At 42.4% G+C, this 18,727-nt stretch overlaps 1 protein-coding gene across 3 annotated transcripts in view; it reads right to left on the bottom strand.

Moving 5' to 3' along the window:
* The window catches only part of LOC121929286 (tyrosine-protein phosphatase non-receptor type substrate 1-like), a 199,844-nt gene that overhangs the window by 11,614 nt on the left and 169,503 nt on the right, over positions 1–18,727 (bottom strand). For all 3 annotated transcript variants that reach the window (XM_042464676.1, XM_042464674.1, XM_042464675.1), the window contains exons 4-7: positions 15,123–15,437; positions 7,519–7,866; positions 5,468–5,566; positions 3,546–3,567 (exon numbers count right to left, since the gene is read on the bottom strand). In XM_042464676.1, the coding sequence (XP_042320610.1) occupies positions 3,546–3,567; positions 5,468–5,566; positions 7,519–7,866; positions 15,123–15,437 (784 nt within the window). The remainder of the gene's footprint in view (positions 1–3,545; positions 3,568–5,467; positions 5,567–7,518; positions 7,867–15,122; positions 15,438–18,727) is intronic.

Raw genomic sequence — 18,727 nt, 5'->3', positions numbered from 1 at the left:
ATAATAATAATAATAATAATAATAATAATAATAATAATAATAATAATAATCCAAAAAGAAAACTTTGATTTTGCCATTTTATACAAGGGACATCATTTTACTATGCTACTGTATTTGATGGGACTTGAACATCTACAGATTTTGGTAACCAAACCCCAGCAGATATCAAGGGTATCATTGTACTTTCCCCTTTTATGAAGGAAAGGAACAACTCATTTTCTGCGTATGGAAGATGTGTGGATTTCAATATTTTAGCATTCTGGATATCTCTTGTAATTCCTTTCCTTCATTCCTGGACTCATTTAGAGAATAGGGAATTGGACATAGGTCAGGGAAGCTGAGCTCAACCCACTGTCTCTGCTCTCTCCTTCTTTGTTAGCCTAACCTACCTCACAGGGTTGTGGTGAGGGCAAAATGAGGCGGATGGGAAGAAGAAACAGTGTGTCCTGCTCTGAGATATTTTAATCTTAATATGGCTTTCAATTGACTGGTGTTGTCTGACTTTTTGTCGGCTCTTCCGTCTGCCTTTTTATACAATGGTCTTATTGCTTATTATATTACATGGTGTTTGCTGTCTTTTACATGAAAACACGGACTATAAAATTAACAAGAAAATAAATAACGGCCGCATCATTTTTATTGTCCTCCCGTTAAGTGGCAGGAGGGCACATTTGCAATTAAACTCCCCCTTGACAAATGGCAGGCAATAAATCTTAATCAGTCTAAGGCATGATGTTTTAGAATCGGGATCCATGTGACTAACCAACAGGAACCTACAATAAAAGATTTAAAGAAAAGAAAAGACATGGTGACTAACAATCTGAAAGTGTAAAACAATGGCTGAGATCCTGATTGTGTCATTTTTGTTGCTGTGTGTCTTCCAAGTTTTTTCTGACTTATGATGACCCTAAGTCTATGATCCCATCATAGGGTTTTCTTGGCAAGTTTCTTGACAATTGGATTGCCATAGCCATCATCTGAGGCTGTGAGAGTGTGACTGGCCTAAGCTCACCTAGTGGGTTTCCCTGGCCAAACTGGGATTTGAAACCCTGGTCTCCAGGCTCATAGGCCAATGTGTAAACCACTACACCACGCTGGCTCTCGATTATGTCTTACACAGGAGTTAGTCCCTATGAAAGAGACTGGACATTGTTGTCCAAGACAGCACATTCATGTTCGGTACAAAGTTTGGAAGCTGAGTTGCACATATGCAGCTCCTCTGTGGGCAGATGTACATTATGATTGCCATTCTGCTAGTGAAATGCACAAATGTAAATGCAGGGTGAATTATTAGCCACAGTGCAACCTAGGCATTCTGCTGACAGTAGCAGAGGCAGAGTTGCACATAAAGCAATGTGGGACATTGCAGTTTTCCACTGCACACTATGCACTGCACTTGTACATTGATGTTTCACACTGGAGTTGCACCCTGTGCATTGTGAAACACCACCCATTCTCTGGCAGCTGCCACACTGCAGAATTAATACAGTTTGGCACCACTTTAACTGTCCATCCTATGGAAATCCTGGGATTTGTATTTTTACAAGGTCTTCAGCCATCCCTACCAAAGAGTGCCGTGCCTCATCAAACTACAAATCCCAGGATTCTGCAGGATGGAATCATGGCAGTTACAATGGCATCAAACTGCATTATCTCTACAGTGTAGATGCACCACTCTTTGTTTATGAAAGCATATGCTACCAACTTTTTTCTTTCAGTTAGTCTTAATGGCGCTTCAAGATCCCTTTGCATTCTGATCTAGACTAACATGGCTATGGAGTGTATCACACAGACGGATCCCGTGCAGAAACTTGATTTAGAGTGAAAACCCCCCACAAAAGCGGCTTATTTTTCACACAACGTTCGAGGTTAATCCAAACAGAAACTAGAAATAACCTGCAAAAGCAGGTAGTTTTTCACACAAAATTTGTGTCAATGAGAAATAACGCGACATTAAACCGAGTGCAAAGTTGACAAAACCCATTCCTTTTTACTTTGGGAACTTTCCGAAAGTAAAAAGGAGTGTGTTTTGTTGACTTTGCATTTGAATTAATGTTGTGTTATTTCTCGTTGACACCACGTCTGAAAAACTACCCACAAAAGTGGATTTTAAAATCCCATTTCTGCATGGGATTTAACCAATTTGCCTCCAATTTGGCTCCGTGTGATAAAGTCCTATGTCTTTGAATCCTACATTGGAATTCTGCTTAGACATGATGGCAGTACAATATAACTCCATCAGCAGATATTTATGCCACGCAGAAGCAAAGTAGGATCTCAGTTTAGATTGTGCACTGGGCTATGCATCCAATGTTGTCATTCAACACAAGGGCTTTGTAACATAATAAACGCATAACTCTGGAGAGTCATGCTACACAACCCCGATACAGGACCCTGGTGAATAAGAAAAATATAAAAGACAGCACAAAGCCCAGGACAAGAGAAAGACAGAGATCTTGGGATAGTAGTGATGGTGGGAGGGAACCCAGGAGATCAGCAGCAAAATAGAGAAAGAAAGCCAGACAACAAAATAATAAGTCTCTGGAGCAAACATTTCTTAGGTTTCCAAACCAACAAGAAGGTAACCTTGCTTAAAGGCTTTCTTTAAAAATCTCCATGGTGGCTACTTCTCAAATACCTTCAGCAGCCCTGGTAGAATGTCAGCCTCTGATAATGTGTTGAAAATGGATTTGTTTAATACAGGGATAGAAATGATGTGTTTCTCTAGACTAGAGAGTCATCCTCAACTAAAGAAGACCCAGTGAATCAGGAGCATTTAAATAAGTACCGGTTAAGTGTGTCCTTTATTCTAAAGGGTGCCCCCTATTTGTGGGCTAGAAAGTATGTCCTTTTATATAGACAGAACAAGATCCCCCAAAAATAAAATCAAATAAAAATCCTGTATTTTTGAATGTGGACCCTTCATAAAGACTGAAATATGCACATTGTGTAATTTACAAATGTGGAAAATGGGTCAATTTTGCAGAGAAAGACATAGTGGAAATCAATACTTTCACTTGGTGTTTAGGTTGAACACGAATTCATTGATAGCTACTTCCTCGCTGTCAATTGTGTCCATCATTAATTTTGACTGCCTCTTATTTTGAATATCTGGTAACACTTGTGTTGGCATCAATTGGTTTAATATTGACATCCAATTGAGCTCAACAATTTGATTTAGGTCCGTATCTCAGTTACAGCAGGCTGTAGATTGCAAGGCTCTAGATGTTATTGGACTGCAATTCCCAGTTGTCCGAGAAGCCAACGGAAACAATGGTGAAGGAAGGTGGGACTTACAGTCCAAAAACCTCTGGAGAGCTACATGATTCCTACCTCTGGTTTCTCGTTTTGGCTGAAAAACATCAGCTGATAGCTGTGGTCCTACTTTATGCTTAGCTTCAACTGCTGGGCTAGGTGAGGGAGGATGGGAGTTGCAGTCCAACCAAGTTGGAGAATTGGGACAAGGGAAAGCCACTCTAGCTATTACACCATGCTCCCTCCCTCCAATCAGTAAGTATCCCAATACTTAACATGCTCAGACTTACCTTACGGAGGTAGGGTCTTTACCTACAGAGGAGAAAAGATACCATCACATTAACTGGAATACTATTTTCCCCTGACCTTCAGGAAATTCCTAGGTTCCTTCCAAGACATTTGAGAGAGGAAAATCCCTCTGCAAATCTTCAGCATTTTTCCTACCAAAGAACAATTGTTCGTAACATTTTGGGGGGGGGGGGGCAGGAGGTGTCACTAAAAATCTGATAAAATGTGTGGAACTCCTCCTCTGAAAAAAATGTTATTTAAATCCAGTTTCAGAGGTTGGAAAGCTACTTTTTAAAAAGCAATTTGTTCCATTATTGTTTAATGTTTAAGAGTGCATCTACACTGTAGAAATAATGCAGTGTAACACCACTTTAAGTGCCGTAGCTCCATCTTATAGAACCCTTTAGCCTTCCCTGCCAAAAACTACAAATCCAAGGATTCTGTAAGATGGAGCTATGACCGTTAAAGTGTTATCAAACTGTATTATTTCTACAGTGTAGATGCACCCTAAAAATAACCTCCTTTGGTTACTCATTAGAATGATGAAAACAATGAACTTGTGCTGCCTGTGGCACTACTCATTAATTTTCCTTTTGTTGTAATACTCATTACTTTCCCATTGTCTTCTGTTACATTTTGGGGGAATAATCCCATAGAGCTGATAAGAGAATGACATAAAACATGAAAAGCATTCTGGGTAAATGCCTATAAAAAGGATCTTTAAAAGTAACTTTTGAAACTCTTACTAGGAACTATATTACTCAGCGTTAACTCTTTAACAATAAGCTTTAACTCTTTACATTCGTTTTGGAATGTGGCTTCATTGCACCCTTTGTTACTCCCCCAATTATGCAATACTGGTAACTATATTAGTTGTAACTTGACAAGCTCTGCACAATTTTCAAAGCAACAGAGAGGAAATCAAAGGAGAAAAATAATCTTTTTGTACTGGCTGATGGATCCCTGAAGCCACTCTGAGTTTTAATCTGAAATTTAAAAGTGCTATTCAAGGTGTAAAATTAATCCAAAGTTACAACCTTTGTAGTTAAATTCTGAAGACTGAATGTATTCCATAACCTTCTTCTTCTTGTTGTTATGTGCCTTCAAGTTAACACCAATTTATGGCAACCCTGGAATAGGGTTTTCTTTGTCATATTTATCCATAAGAGTTTCTTATTGCCTTTTTCTATTTACTGGCAGCTGGGGTCTCCCATATAAATGGGGTGATAAGTCTGCTGTGGGGTAGCTATCCAAAGTGCCAACTTCTCTTTGGTATAGAGTTCAGCACCTTGGATAGAACTTATAAAGTTCAAGGGGAAACCTGTGGTGGATTCACCATCCCATTGACATCAAAGGAACAAGCCATAGTATTCCTTGGTGGTCTCAGAGAACATACCAGGATCATCCCTGCTTAGCATTGCAAGTCAGATGACACTGAAGACATTTAAGGTCATATCATGGTGGTGTAGAGGTAGTGTTGTGTAGTGGTTTGACTGCTGGACTAGGGCTTTGGAAGAGCCAGGTTCAAATCCTTCCTTATCCATGGAAACCCACTGAGTGACCTCTGGTAAGTCATGCCTTCTCAGCCTCAGAGCAAACCCGCTCTGTACAGATCTTGCCAAGAAAACCCTCATGATAGCTTTCCCTAGGGTTGCCATAAGTTGGAAATGACTTGAAGACACACCACAATATTGTGGCGGTATTCAGCTTTTAACTGCATGGTTATTATACTGGACTTATCTTTTAAAATGCCATGTAGACTGTACTGCTACCTCTTTTAGATGAAGGGGAATTTATAATTTTTTTAAAAAAAAGTGCTCAAGGGGTTCCTATTCAGTTACAGAATAAGGGCAGCATTTCCACACCATGCTAAGCCTCAAATGGGACAAATAAAGGCAACACCTGAACACATACAAATAGCTACCTTTGTGATGCCTTGCTAGGACGAGGTAGATGATTGCAACCACCAACACTACAAGGAGCAGACAAACCACTGCAACAATGATGAAGATGCTTGCTTCACCTGCAAAGAAATTGCATTCAGAGTTGTCATCCTTTCTTCCTATCTCAAATGAGGCACTCTAGGTGGTTAACAAGAAAATAAAAACCAAATGGACAATGGTTAGGATCCTGTTGGTGTTTTACATATGCATAAGTCCTTCTGCAGAAGCAATGGGACACATCTGTAGATCATCTACATTCAGTTCAAGGTTGCAGAAATGGAGTTGTGTGTATTGCATGTAAATGGAGTTGATTGTGCATGTCCATTGTGCATACAGATGGGCATTGTACACTGTGTGATGGGCAGCGCACATGCAAATATGTCTGCACGTTCGGTTGTGCAACAGCTTTATCCACTAACAAGGCAATTATTATTGGGCAACTATCACGCAAGTCCATGAGGGTAGGTTAACGCTTCATCTCCTTGATGTAGGATCTCAGCCAATATCCCAGTGAGATGAGATGAAACAAGAAGTGACAGAAGATGTAAGCTTGTCTAAATAATTTTCTAGGTGGAGCAAAGATAGAGTTCACACAGGCAGCAGCTTCAAATTCGACTCAAACAAACAAGTATCTTCAGAAGGGGGCAGAATATTCACAGAGACAGGACAACTTGGATATCCTAGGACTTAGTGGTCCACATCTTGGGTGCTGTGTCTTGTTCCCACCAACTCCCCCATGCATAGTCCTAGAGGCAGATGAAAGGCCCTCCCTTTATCTTACTCCCACTACCCTGGCCTCAGAGAGAGAGAAGAAGAGGCAGACACAGCTCCACCATGCCTAGCCCCAGAAGAAGATGGAGGACCCTCCCTCTATTCCAACTGCCATCACCCTGGCCTCGGAAGGAGAGAAGAACTGACAGTTTCTGCTAGACTTGGGGGCTGTACAGACAGCCCCGAAGGGGTGGTCTCCAGCCACCCCTTTTACAGCCAGGTTGGGGCCATGGCAACTGCATGCTGCAGCTCCAATCTGGCCTTTCTAGGGTGCAAAGAGGAGCTGCAAAAAGCAGCTCCTTTTTGTGCCCTGGAAAGGGTGTGATAGGGTGTGATAGCTGTGGTGCTGCGGTTTTATGGCGCTCCTTCGTGCAGACGCAGTGCCAGAGGTGCACTGTGATGCCGCATGCTGTGTGGTTCAGCATATGGCATCATGCCGCCCTGGGGGCAGAGCCCAGCTGTATATCATGTAGAGGCTATGCCCCGACTCCGCCCCCAACCCGGCCCAAACTGCCAGTCTGCACAGTCCCTTGGTCCCTTTGTCCACTGCCATTCCCTTCCCCTTTTGTGTCATGTCTTTTTAGATTGTAAACCCGAAGGTAGGAAACTGTCAAATTAATAATCTGTAAGATGTCCTGTGTGGCTGAAGAGTCATGCATAAATATTCTACATAAACAAAGAAACAAACTCTGTTACAGAGGATAGCTAGAAATCAAAAAGGCCATCTCTGGATCAGAGTTGGAAGACAGGTTCTCAGTGTGGGAGAAGTAGGTTGAGAATGTACCAACCGTCCTAATATTCTGTTTGACCATTTGTTCGTTAAGATCTTCAATGTGGTACACCCTCCCCAGATGTGTTGGAAAACAACTCCCCCCAAACCCAGCCACTAGCACACCCTGGAGGGCACCATGTTGGAGAAAATGTAATGACACTGGTCTACATTTAATGACAGTGACCTCCTCCCAGTTTTCAGACAGGAGCTTTTCCAAGCTCTTCCTGGAGATTTTGGGGACAGAATCTTGGACATTCTGCATGCAAAATAGGTGTTTTAGCACTGAAATGACAGCCTTCTCCCTTTGAGTGAAGAGGTCTGACATTCAAATGGCCATATGCTGGAACTCTTCACAACATGACGGATGCATATCCAATGCAGGCTGAGCATACAGAGTAAACAGTCAGCTTACATGGACAGTCAACATGGATTGAACAGAGTGGAAGCACCAAAGCATTGAATAACACTTGCATCAACCCGCACATTCACCTGGTCCAGGAGTATCGGCACTCTCATCTCCCTCAGTCTGTGCTCGAATGATCAGTGTTGCTGTTTTGTTAACTGGAGGCTGAGAATTATGTCTGACCAGGCAAGCAAATACCGACAAATTCCTCTCTTCAGTTGCCTTCACGGCCAGGGAACTCTTCAGAGAGGATGTCCCATCCCAGTTCTGGGTCATGGGTTCGTCAGTTCCTATTTCACTCTTGTTGTTATTCTCAAGCCAGACCAGGGTTGTGTCATTCGGATAAAAATTTTCCACGCTGCAGGTGATGGTCACAGTGTCGTTCAGCTGGATGGGAGGCGGCGGAATGGTTTCTACTCGTATGTTAGGTGGAACTGTGCAAACAAAGCCAAAGAAATCAGTGTCAAGACCTTAAGATTCATCAAGGGAAATCTCTTTTGGATTCGAAGCAGGGCTGGATTGGGACTGAATTCTATCTGGGCTTTGGTTTGTAATAGGAAATAAAAATCCAAATCTTGCTATAAGCAGCAATCCATCCTCATCTACTAAAATATCACTCAAATAACACAGGGAACAGGTAGTTATCTCTCCATATCCACAGATTCTTTATCAACCGATTAAATAATAATAATAATAATAATAATAATAAAGCGTTAATTTATATCCTGCTTTTTGTTTCCACAATCAAAGCGGCATACAACCTTTCAAAAAAAAAATACAATATATACAATTCCCCCCCTTAAAAAAAAATTCCATCCATTAAAATTACAGACAATAAAATCTAAAAACAATACTACAATAATAAAATAACGGTGGGCAGAGTCTTCGCTTGTATATGACTGTGGGGGGGAGCATTACATGGCTGGGATCTATTCCGGGAAGGTCTGCTGGAAGAGATCCATCTTGACAGCTTTCTTGAAGATCTCAAGGTTGGCAATTTGACGGATCTCGTCTGGCAGGCCATTCCATAAAGTGGGAGCGATCGTGGAAAAAGTCCTCTGGCAGGTCACCGGCAATCTGGTCTTTGTGGACTGCAACAAATTCCTCCCAGAGGATCTGAGGGTACGGGGCGGATTGTACCCAAGGAGGCGATCCCTTAAGTTTGAAAATATTCCAACACACACACACACACAGATACACACGTTCCAAAAACATTCCATAATTTTTTGCTATTCTATTATTAGGGACACCATTTCACTATGCCATTGTATTTAATGGGACCTGAGCATCCACAAGTTTTGGTATTCAAGGGGGTCCTGGAACCAAACTCCAGTGGATACCAAGGGCCCACTGTACATAGTTGCCTTGTTTATTCTATTTCCAATCTCTGTGTCTGATTTTTTAAGTTGGGTTCACAGCCTGTGATGTATTACCAGTTGGAGTTTTGAACATCAAAGGTTTTGATTATATCTAAGAATCTATGAGTTACTGTTGGTCAGTGTGGCATGTTCCTGTTATTATTATTATTATTATCCGAAATCTTCTATCACGGTGTACATTATGTAATTTTACATATACTTACTGTATATATTCATGATTCTATGTATAAATCTAGAAATTTTAGTAAAGAATTGACCCCCCAAAAACTGAGTTGACATTTCAACAGGCCAAGGTAAGTGCTGTACTTTAACTCTTATTTTAAAAAAGGAACCATCAAGAGTGTAATGTGTATTAAAAGCACTGATCTCCTACTAATCTCATCCATCCAACATTTAGTGTGAGCACAAACAGCTATGGCCTGTAAATTTTGTAAGTTTTTTGGCATTTGCTTCATCCTTTAGATCTTTTGTTACATGCCCCTAGTTTTACACTCGACTTATCTGTGGGTCATAATAAAATCCATAATTCTGGCCCCCAAACCTGCCCTTGATGTATGCATGACATTGACTTATAGGCGGGTTCCACACCGCCAAAAAGTACATGCTCGGCACATACTAGGGTTAGGAAGGGGCATCCTTTCCGGACGCTCCTAATCCTAGTAGGTGCCGAGCATGTACAAAATGGTGGGGCCCATTCTACATGGGTGTCGCCATTTTGACATCGCGGCGCAGAAATGACACCGCAAGTGCGCCACTGGCGCCTTACAGCATCATAACCACGTCGCAAAAAGAACCCGCTTTTTGCGGGTTCTTTTTGCTGCACCAGGGAATCATGCGGTTTGTCTGCTGCAGTTCCCTGCCACAGCAAACACTGGCGCCAGCAGACTGCCCTTTTGGGCGGTCTGTAAAGCGCCATAGTTGAGTAGATATAGTATTTATGTATTAGAGTCACTAAGAAACCCTGTTAGTGAATTGCAATGATGTGTAACAGGACACTGACAAGAATGTCCCCATGTGAATTGGGCTACCGATGTGCATCAGCACTGCCTAGCTGGTGTCCTGATGCACAATGCAATCAATGCACAATGAAACTGATATGAGCTGGGAGGGATGCACATTGGTTCTGTTGTGGATTAATCCCATTGCTCATTGGTTACTTCACGGGCTCCTTTACATAGTAAAATAACAACAGCTCTTTACTGGACATTGACATTACACTGGCTACTCTATGCAGTAACATAATACTAGTCCTTTACTGGATATAGACATTACAGAACTGCCCAGTTCTAATTCTTGCAGATGTAAATCCACTTACGAAGATGTAAGCCCCCAACAGGATTCCAGACATCCTCCTCCTCCAGTGTTTTCTATCAGCTCTATCAGCTATTTAGTTACATATAATTAAGTACAGTGTTCGCTCCACATCCACTGTGGTTAGGGGTGAAGGACCCCTGTGAATGTGGAAAAAAACACAATTAAAAAACCACTGTTCTTTTTACCTAAGAGAACTCCTCTCTAAGAATCTCCAGGTCCTCCAGTGCAACTCTATGGCCAACATCTGCCAGATGAATCATAGAATCATACTGGAGGACCTACAGATGTCTAGAGAAGTATTTTCTCTAGGTTCTCCAGCATATCTCTATGGTCAATGTCTGTCAGAAGTTGCACTGGAGGACCTAGAGATTCCTAGAGAGAACATATTAATCAAAACCACAAACAATCTAAAGTCAAAGCCGCAAAGGGGAACAGCCAACTGTATACTTAACAAAGTAACCTCTCCTGGCCTGATGCCCCCCAAACTTGGCAGAGATGTCATTCATTCATGCTCTGATTGCCAACAGAAAGGATCCCCTTTCTGGGTTGTGAGGGGAGGATGTTATAATCATGGCAACAATGTCACAACTGTGACAACACAGCAATCATGAATATGGAACAGTTACCTATTCTTTGCCTAAGATCCAAAACAATTATCCAGTTTGAGACCATTTTAATTGCCCTGGTTCAGTGCTAAGGAATCTTGGGAATTATAGTTTATTGTGGCCCCAGAGCTCTCAGACAGAGAAGGCTACATGTCCCACAAAATTACAGTTCCCAGAATTCTCTAGCATCAAACCAGGGCAGTTACGGCAGTCTCAAAGTGGATTATTTCTGCAGTGTGTTTTGGACCTAAGTATACTTAATTTAGTACAGTCAGCATCTGATATCCACCGGGGTTCAGTTGTGGGACCTTCCATGGATACCAAAATCTGTGGATGCTCAAGTCTTATTAAATACAATGGAATAATAAAACGGTATCCCTTATATAAAATGGCAAAATCAAGATTTCCTTTTTTGGGGGGGGGGGGGGGCGGGGGAATTTGGAATATTTCCAAGCCGTGGATACAGTGGGATCCATGGATACAGAATCTATGGATATGGAGGGCTGCCTACAGCTGAGCAGACGTAGAATGCTGGCCATTACTACTGCTACTACTACATTGTTGTTGTTGTTGTTGTTGTTATTGCCTATTGTACGGCTTCTTCTGGCAAGGTTTATTCAGCAGAGGTAGGCCAAAAGATGGTGAAAGGTGGCAAAATTATATTTTAATTCTTGAGAAATTTTTTTTAGGGGTGCAGCAGGGAGGTACAGCAACCGCCATGATCTCCTGAGGGGGACAGTGTGGACCCAATCCTTGCCAACTGCCCACTCTCAGAGTCACATTTGGCAGCAGCATCCATACTGAACTAGACCTACAGGGTTTGGGGCACTATCACCTGAAGAGCTGTAAACAGAAGACAGAACTACAGTTGCATGTACAGTTTTTTAAGCAAGCAAAATTGCTGTCCCTGTCTCAGCAGAACTACTGATGTTTGCCACTAGAGTCCTTTTTGGGTGTATGCATGTCGATGAAGTAGCATAGTGAGACCACTGTCAAACAACTCTTGCCATAGTTAATGGAATTATCACACGTGAGGAATTTCTCTTAATTTTGAATGAAAAGAAAGTGGGGCCAGAACACATTTATGTGAATTCGCTGGTTCAGTGAATTTATGTGAATGCGAATTGCATTTGAACTGGCTTCCCATTGCCCAAAAATAGCTTGCCATTGCCTGAAATTGGATGTGATCACCTCTCACGCAATAACGTGAAACTCCATGATTGCGCTCGGACTGACTTCCCATTGCCCAAATTTACGTGTGGTTGTCTATCACACAATAATGTTAAACCCCATGATTGCATCTAGAATGCCATTGGATTATACTTCCAATTTCCCTTGTCTGATAATGTCCACAATCTCCTTTTCTGTTATCTCAACCCACTGGTTTGAATCCTGTCTTCTGGAACAGCAGCAAAGAACAAGCTTGCTCCGTCTCTCACCTGACACTCCTTCAGATGTTTCAAGATGACTGCCATGTTACCTCTCCATCTTTCCCCCTCTAGACTAAACGTGTTCAGCTCTCTCAACCATCTCTCCTAAGGTTTGTTTTATAGATCTCTTACTATCTATGTCACCCTCCTCCGGACATAATCTAGCTTGTCAATGTCCTTCTTAAACTATGGTACCCAGAAACGGACACAAGATTCCAGGTGAGACCTATCCAAAGCAATTTAACTATTGTTTGTGAAGTAACATTTCAATTGGCTGTTCTGCAATCTAAATACTGCAAATTAGAAATAAATATCACTGGGGCTTATGGAGGTTACAAGGCACAGGCTTGGTTGTAGTCATGCTTCAAACATGTAAATCTGAGATTTTCCTAGTGGTTTGTAGGGAAGCAAATTGTCACAATTTTCACTGTCATGAGTAAAAATGATTAAAAAGAATCCTCCTTGCTGCAAGAAAGTCTTCAAAAACTGTATTAATTTTCAAACTATTCACAGTTCAGGATTTTGTTTGTGCAAAAAATTACACATGGGTAAATGCAGAAAACTGCATTTTCTGTTAGAAAATGTGTTCTGTGCAGAAAATGTTGGGTTTTCTACATAAAACTTGAAAAACTCACATGTATGATTTTCTTTGTAAAAAAATACTGCTGATCTGTGCAGAAATTTTTAGTTTTTATACAAGAAACTTGAACACTCCATATATATTTCCATGCAGAACAATGCCCACAATTTGAGATTCTGGCCTGTCTAGGATTCCCCTTGTCAGAGTCTCCCAATGTGCACAAACAAAATCCTAAACTGTGAATAGTTTGGAAATTATGCAGGTTTTGATTACTTTTTGGACAAATTTTTAAATAATATATTCTAATATTGTATCCAACCCTAGTAATCCATTTGGTATTTGTCTGCGCTCTATGTTGTCTGTGTTTTATGACATTTGGGTATAACCAGACAGTTAGGCCCCATGACTATAAATAACAGAAAACCATATATTAATCTACTTTTGACTATGAATTCTACCTGTGGGCATGGCTGTAGGGCCTGTCCTTATGTGCCTCTGTAATTCAACATTGCCCGCTTCTTAAGACCACAAGAAATATCTCATTTGATCACACTGGCTCAATCAATTCTATAGCTAGCCAGAGGAAGCTGTGTTTATGGTTTGCTAGTGGACTTCTCTCATGGACAACTGGTTGGCCACTTCATGAATGGAATACTGGACCAGATATGCCTCCATTCTGGTCCAAAACAGACTCTTTTTATGTTCTTAAGCTCAGAGAAATTGAAGCCCATGGGTTCTATGTCCCACTCTGTCTGGGCCATTTCTAAAACTTCAGCTCCCAGAATCCCCAGATAATATGGCCAATGGTAAAGGGATATGGGAGTTGTAGTCACAAAAAAGTCTGGAGAATCGAGGATTCATCAACTGTGTGGCTCAAAGTACAGGAGCCAATATCTCCATGGTGCAACTCAACTTCAAAGGTATTTCAATTACTACCTACCCCCCCCCCCCCCCACTTCCAGCACCAAACTAAATATGCTCAGGCATATTGATTTAAAATTTAGAGGGTTTTTGGAATTTCTTTTAAAATTTAATTTCATGGATGACTGCATTTTGTTGTTGATTTGCTGGGTGCAGGGTAGGGGCCTCTAATTTTAGAAAAGTAGGAAGTTCCATTACATTGGGTCAGGCCAGGGGCCCAACTAGTTCAGAGTATCAACTCCGATTAGTAGTGATGGCTCTCTAGAGTTTCCAGTGGCCTTCTTGGAGATCTGTGGGATTCATTCCTGATGACTTCCCATCCAAATATGAACCAAACCTGATTTTGTTTCACTTCTGAAATCAGATGTAATTGGTGTGTTCAGCTTACGGTGGTGGTATACAATTTTGACCAGATTTATTATTTTAAAAGATGAACAAAGGTCTGGAAACCAAGCCTTATGAAGATGACTTAGGGTTTGTTTAGCTTGGAGAAGGCAAGACTCAGTGGTGATACAATAGCCATTACGTATTAAAATATCTGAAGGGATGTCATGCAGAAGATGGAGTGAGCTTCTTTTCTGCTGCTCTGGAGACTAGAACACAAACCAATGGATTCAAATTGCATGCAGTTTCTACCCAAATGTTAGGAAGAACTTTTTTTTTACTGTAAGAGTAGAATGGATTGTTTTGTGTTGGGAGGAGGGGTGGACTCTTTGAAGAATATCGCACTGGGGATAAAACGTTCCCCAGTGCGTTCTAATGTGCCCACGCGCAGGCGTGCATGGAATGTGACGGGAACACGATGGGGCCAAGAACCCTATTTTACCCGTTGCATTTAAAGCGTTCTCAGAAATGGCACCCTCTGGAATGCAACGGGAACGCGATTGGAATGCCCAGTGGCAAAGGCAGCATTCCAGACTGCAGTAAAATGGGGTTCTTGGCCCCATTGCGTTCCCGTCACATTCCGTGCGTGCCCGCACATGGGCACGTTAGAACGCACTGGGGAATGTTTTAACCCCAGTGCGATAAACTTATCTTTGGAAGTCTTTAAATAGAGCACCTTTTAGGAGTGCTGTAATTGTGGATTTCATGCAGTCCCTTCTTAAGAGTCTATGATTCTATGTGTACTGCACTAAGATAACTTGAGGATGAAGGCAATTTAGAAATGAAAACACCAACAACTAAGACATCAATTCCCGAAAGTCATCTGTCCTCATAGAATTATAGAGTTGGAAGAGCCCACAAGGGCCATCCAGTTCAACCGACTGCCATGCAGGAACTCTCAATCAGAATCCCAACAGACAGCCATCCAGCCTCAGTTTGAAGACCTCCAAAGAAGGAGGCACCATGTCATATAAAATAACAGCCTGTTCTTTCTCTCTAGCACACAAAATGTAGCTCCCCTCCCCTCCTTTGCAATCATTTCTCATCTGGAAGCCAGAGCCCTGCCAGCACCAGTACCTCTGAGGACATCCCCGACTCTAAAGCCTTGCTTCAAGGGACTTCTTAAAGTGTTGTGGTTGATCTGGCAGACAAGTTGTGACTTCACATCCTCTTTTGTGAGCTGTACTTCCACAGTGCTCAAAACCTGATAGGAGATGCTCTCTCCTTCTGGTAGAACAGTGGTCTGCAAGGGTTGGATGGGCCTCCCGTCCTTCCACCAGGTGACTGCGATGTCTCGGGGAGAGAACCGATCCGAAGTGCAGTTGAAAGTCACTGAGGCTCCCGACTCCACTCTGCTGGTGGGTCCTTGGATAGATGGCTGTGAAGGCGTGGCTGCAAGAAGAAGAGAGTAGTGACACATGATGTAGCATTCCCTATTGGGTAGAACCTATCCACCAGTCCCACACCACCTCTCCCAGGGTCTACCCCTCCATCTCACCAAAGGCTCAAGGGTGGCCCACTGTTGGTACTGGTACACCAGCTCCAGGGATTGTGTAGGTCTTCAGAAAGGTGCTGGTACTGGCTTCGAGGACTGCAGAGTTCATGGAAAAGGGAGCGCTGTCCCAGTATTGGAAGCAGGCCCAGAGGTTGCCAATGCTAGATAGTTCTCAGACTTGTAGGTCTCAGGCTCCAGAGTCCCTTATCTGTCAGGGCCATGGGTCTCAGGTACCTCATGCAAAGGATTACTGGCTTTCCATTAATTTCTAGGTCTGGTGTTCCTCAGCCTCTGAGCCTATGTCTCCATTGCTATGGCAGATTATGTCTGCTCGCCGTTGTGTATGCTGGGCTGCAACCCACATTTAGAAGCTACAACATCTGCTCATGTGGTAACACAATGGCTGGAATAATGTTGGTGTTTTGCAATAGCAATAGCAGTAGCAATAGCAAGTACATTTCTATACAGCTTATCAGTGTACTTAAGCACTCCCTAAGCAGTTTGCAATGTTTAAGCGAATTGCCCCCAACAAGCTGAGTACTGATTTTAGTGACTCACGGAAGGATGCAAGGCTGACTCGACCCTGGAGCCCTGCCAGGGATCAAACTCACAACGTTGTGGCTGTGAATGGCTGCAGTACCATCATTTAAACACTGCGCCACCAGAGCTCCCTGTGTAAGCCTTTGCACATGTGTAAGCTTTCCTGCAAAAGCCATTGGACATTTTTGCCTGATGCACACAAGGTCTGCATTCAGATCAAGATCAGAGAAGCAGAGTTGCACACACAATGTCCTTTCCAAATGCACAGGTGCATTAACTTAAGCATTTAGTTGAACACTGATTGAATATTTGATTGTGCGTCCAGTTGTGCATTCAGTAGTATAGCTGTTTGTGCACTGGCTTGCAAAGGAGGGTTACCATTCAACAAGTGCAGTGTGTACCACAATCAGAATGTAACTCCACATGCAGAAACTTAAGCTACACAAAAACCAAGGTAGGATCTTGGCTACTGGGTGTCAAACTCTATGTGTCATGTCTGCAGAGCAAGCAAGAACTCATTAGGCTCCTGGCCCAAGGGTGCAATTAATCCCAGAGCTCAGATTAAATTCTAGAGAGCCATCACATCTCCAAGTAAATGAACTGATTTCCACCAATTTCATTAGGAAGCCAGACCAGGTTTTTAGTCGGAGGTGGGGGGGAGGGAGGTGATACAGCAGCATTCTAAAGGCAGTTTTATATCAAGGATAACCATTAAAGAGCTTCCTATGGTGTGAAAAGGGAGCTGGGGAAAAGACTTGAAAAGGGAGAAATTGTCAAAGAGGAGAAAAAACAGAAGGTGTGTTGCACAAAAGATGGGAGAGAAACCAAAGTAGTGGTAATGTCTGAAAATACAGGTCTAGACCCTACGGTCAAGTTGTGTAGGATAAATCTCTGCATGCTAAGGCACTTTAAAAGTAACAGCTGTGTATTAAATCGGACACCCACACCTGATTTTAGACACCAATGGTGATATGTAAACATACACAATGCAACGAGTGAACTACTGATACCCGCTCCCATTTCAATGCCTTCTGCAAATTACTGCAAAACAAAAATACAATCCCTGAATACATACACACACACACTGTACACATACACTTTTTGCAATCCCGAAAACAATTGTGTTTTTAAACAGCGTTTTTTCTTTGATAAGATTTTTGAGGCTTTTCCTTCTTTTCAGTTCAGGTATTTGATGTAGGGGTATAATAAAGAATAATAAGGGTAATTATATAAAAAGGATAATAATATAATAAAGAATCATAGGATAGTGATATGTTTTAATGTTGTTCAGGTCTGTATTGACTTACTCTTTTTCTTTTCTTTCTTTTTTTAAATTAACTTTCAACACAATTTGAATGTCAGGACTGCATGTAGTGGAAAAGCTTCCACTTACCAACCTTTTGAATGGAAGAATGGACACTCAGTAACAATTTCTTTTAAAATGCCTTGCTGCATGTGGAGTCATGCACTGATTATGGCACACAACCCTTGTGTTGAATGGCTGCATTGTATAATTATACCACATGTGCCACTCCACTTCCATAACCTTTAATTTAATGTGGATGCTGCACATCAGATAAAAATGTCCAGCCACTTCTGCAGGAAATTTAAGCACACATAAGAAACCAACAGGATCGCATCCATAATAAACTAGAAGGCATGGGTGGCTAGCGGTTCCCATCTCAGTTGTCCGTAAACAGTCAGTCTGCTCTGAGTTTTAATTTGAAGTTGAAAAGAACTCTCCAGGATGATGAACTCTGAAACAGGTTCAGCTCCTTTAAAGTTTGGACTAAATTGATCAGACAATCCACCACAACTACCCAACAGGCTGGGAAGCCACTAGCTATCACCTGTATGAGGTCATCTCTCTTATATAATTTGTTGTTGTTAGCTCCCTTCAAGTTGACCTCGATTCATGGCAACCCTGTGGATGAGACATCTCTAAGCCCCACTATCCTCCACTGCTCTGCTTAGGTCTTGCAGATTCAGGCTCCTGGCCTCCCTGATTGAATCTATCCATCTGGCATGAGGTCTTCCTCTCTTTCTGCTGCCTTCTACCTTTCCCAGCATTATTTTCTTTTCCAATGGTCCATGCCTTCTCATGATGGAGCCAAAGTATGACACCTTCAACTTATACAGACCGGCCTGAAAGGCTGGCCTGTGGGCGGAGTTGGGGTGTTGCATCAGATGACACATGCCCTGACTCTGTCCACAGGGCACCATGATGCCACTCGCCGCTCCACAAGGCGCGAGGCATCATGACACTCCTCCAGCGCTGCATCCAAACAACACAGTGCCAAAAAAGCACCATATAGCTGTGCTGCTGCAGGTATGGTGCCCTTTTGAGGGAACAAAAAGGAGCCACTTTTTGTGGCTCCTTTTTGTGCCCTTGAAAGGCCAAATTGGGGCTGTGGCCTGAGGTTGCCATGGCCTCAATCTGGCTAGGAAAGGGGCGGCTGTCTGTCAAGACCCTTAATCATCTTCGCTTCCAGGGAGAGTCCAGGTTTGATCTGTTCCAGGTCCTATTTCTTTGTCTTTTTGTAGCAACCCCCATTCTCAAATGTTTAGTAGCAACAACTCTCTTATTGCAACAGCTCCACTTGCTGCTACTCCATTTCTGGGCACAATTCATAGTACTGGTTATGAG

This window comes from Sceloporus undulatus, chromosome 4 (assembly GCF_019175285.1).
Source record: "Sceloporus undulatus isolate JIND9_A2432 ecotype Alabama chromosome 4, SceUnd_v1.1, whole genome shotgun sequence".
Classification (NCBI taxonomy): Eukaryota; Metazoa; Chordata; class Lepidosauria; order Squamata; family Phrynosomatidae; genus Sceloporus; species Sceloporus undulatus.
The sequence above is the reverse complement of the archived record's forward strand: the minus strand, read 5'-3'. Positions and strand labels throughout refer to the sequence as shown.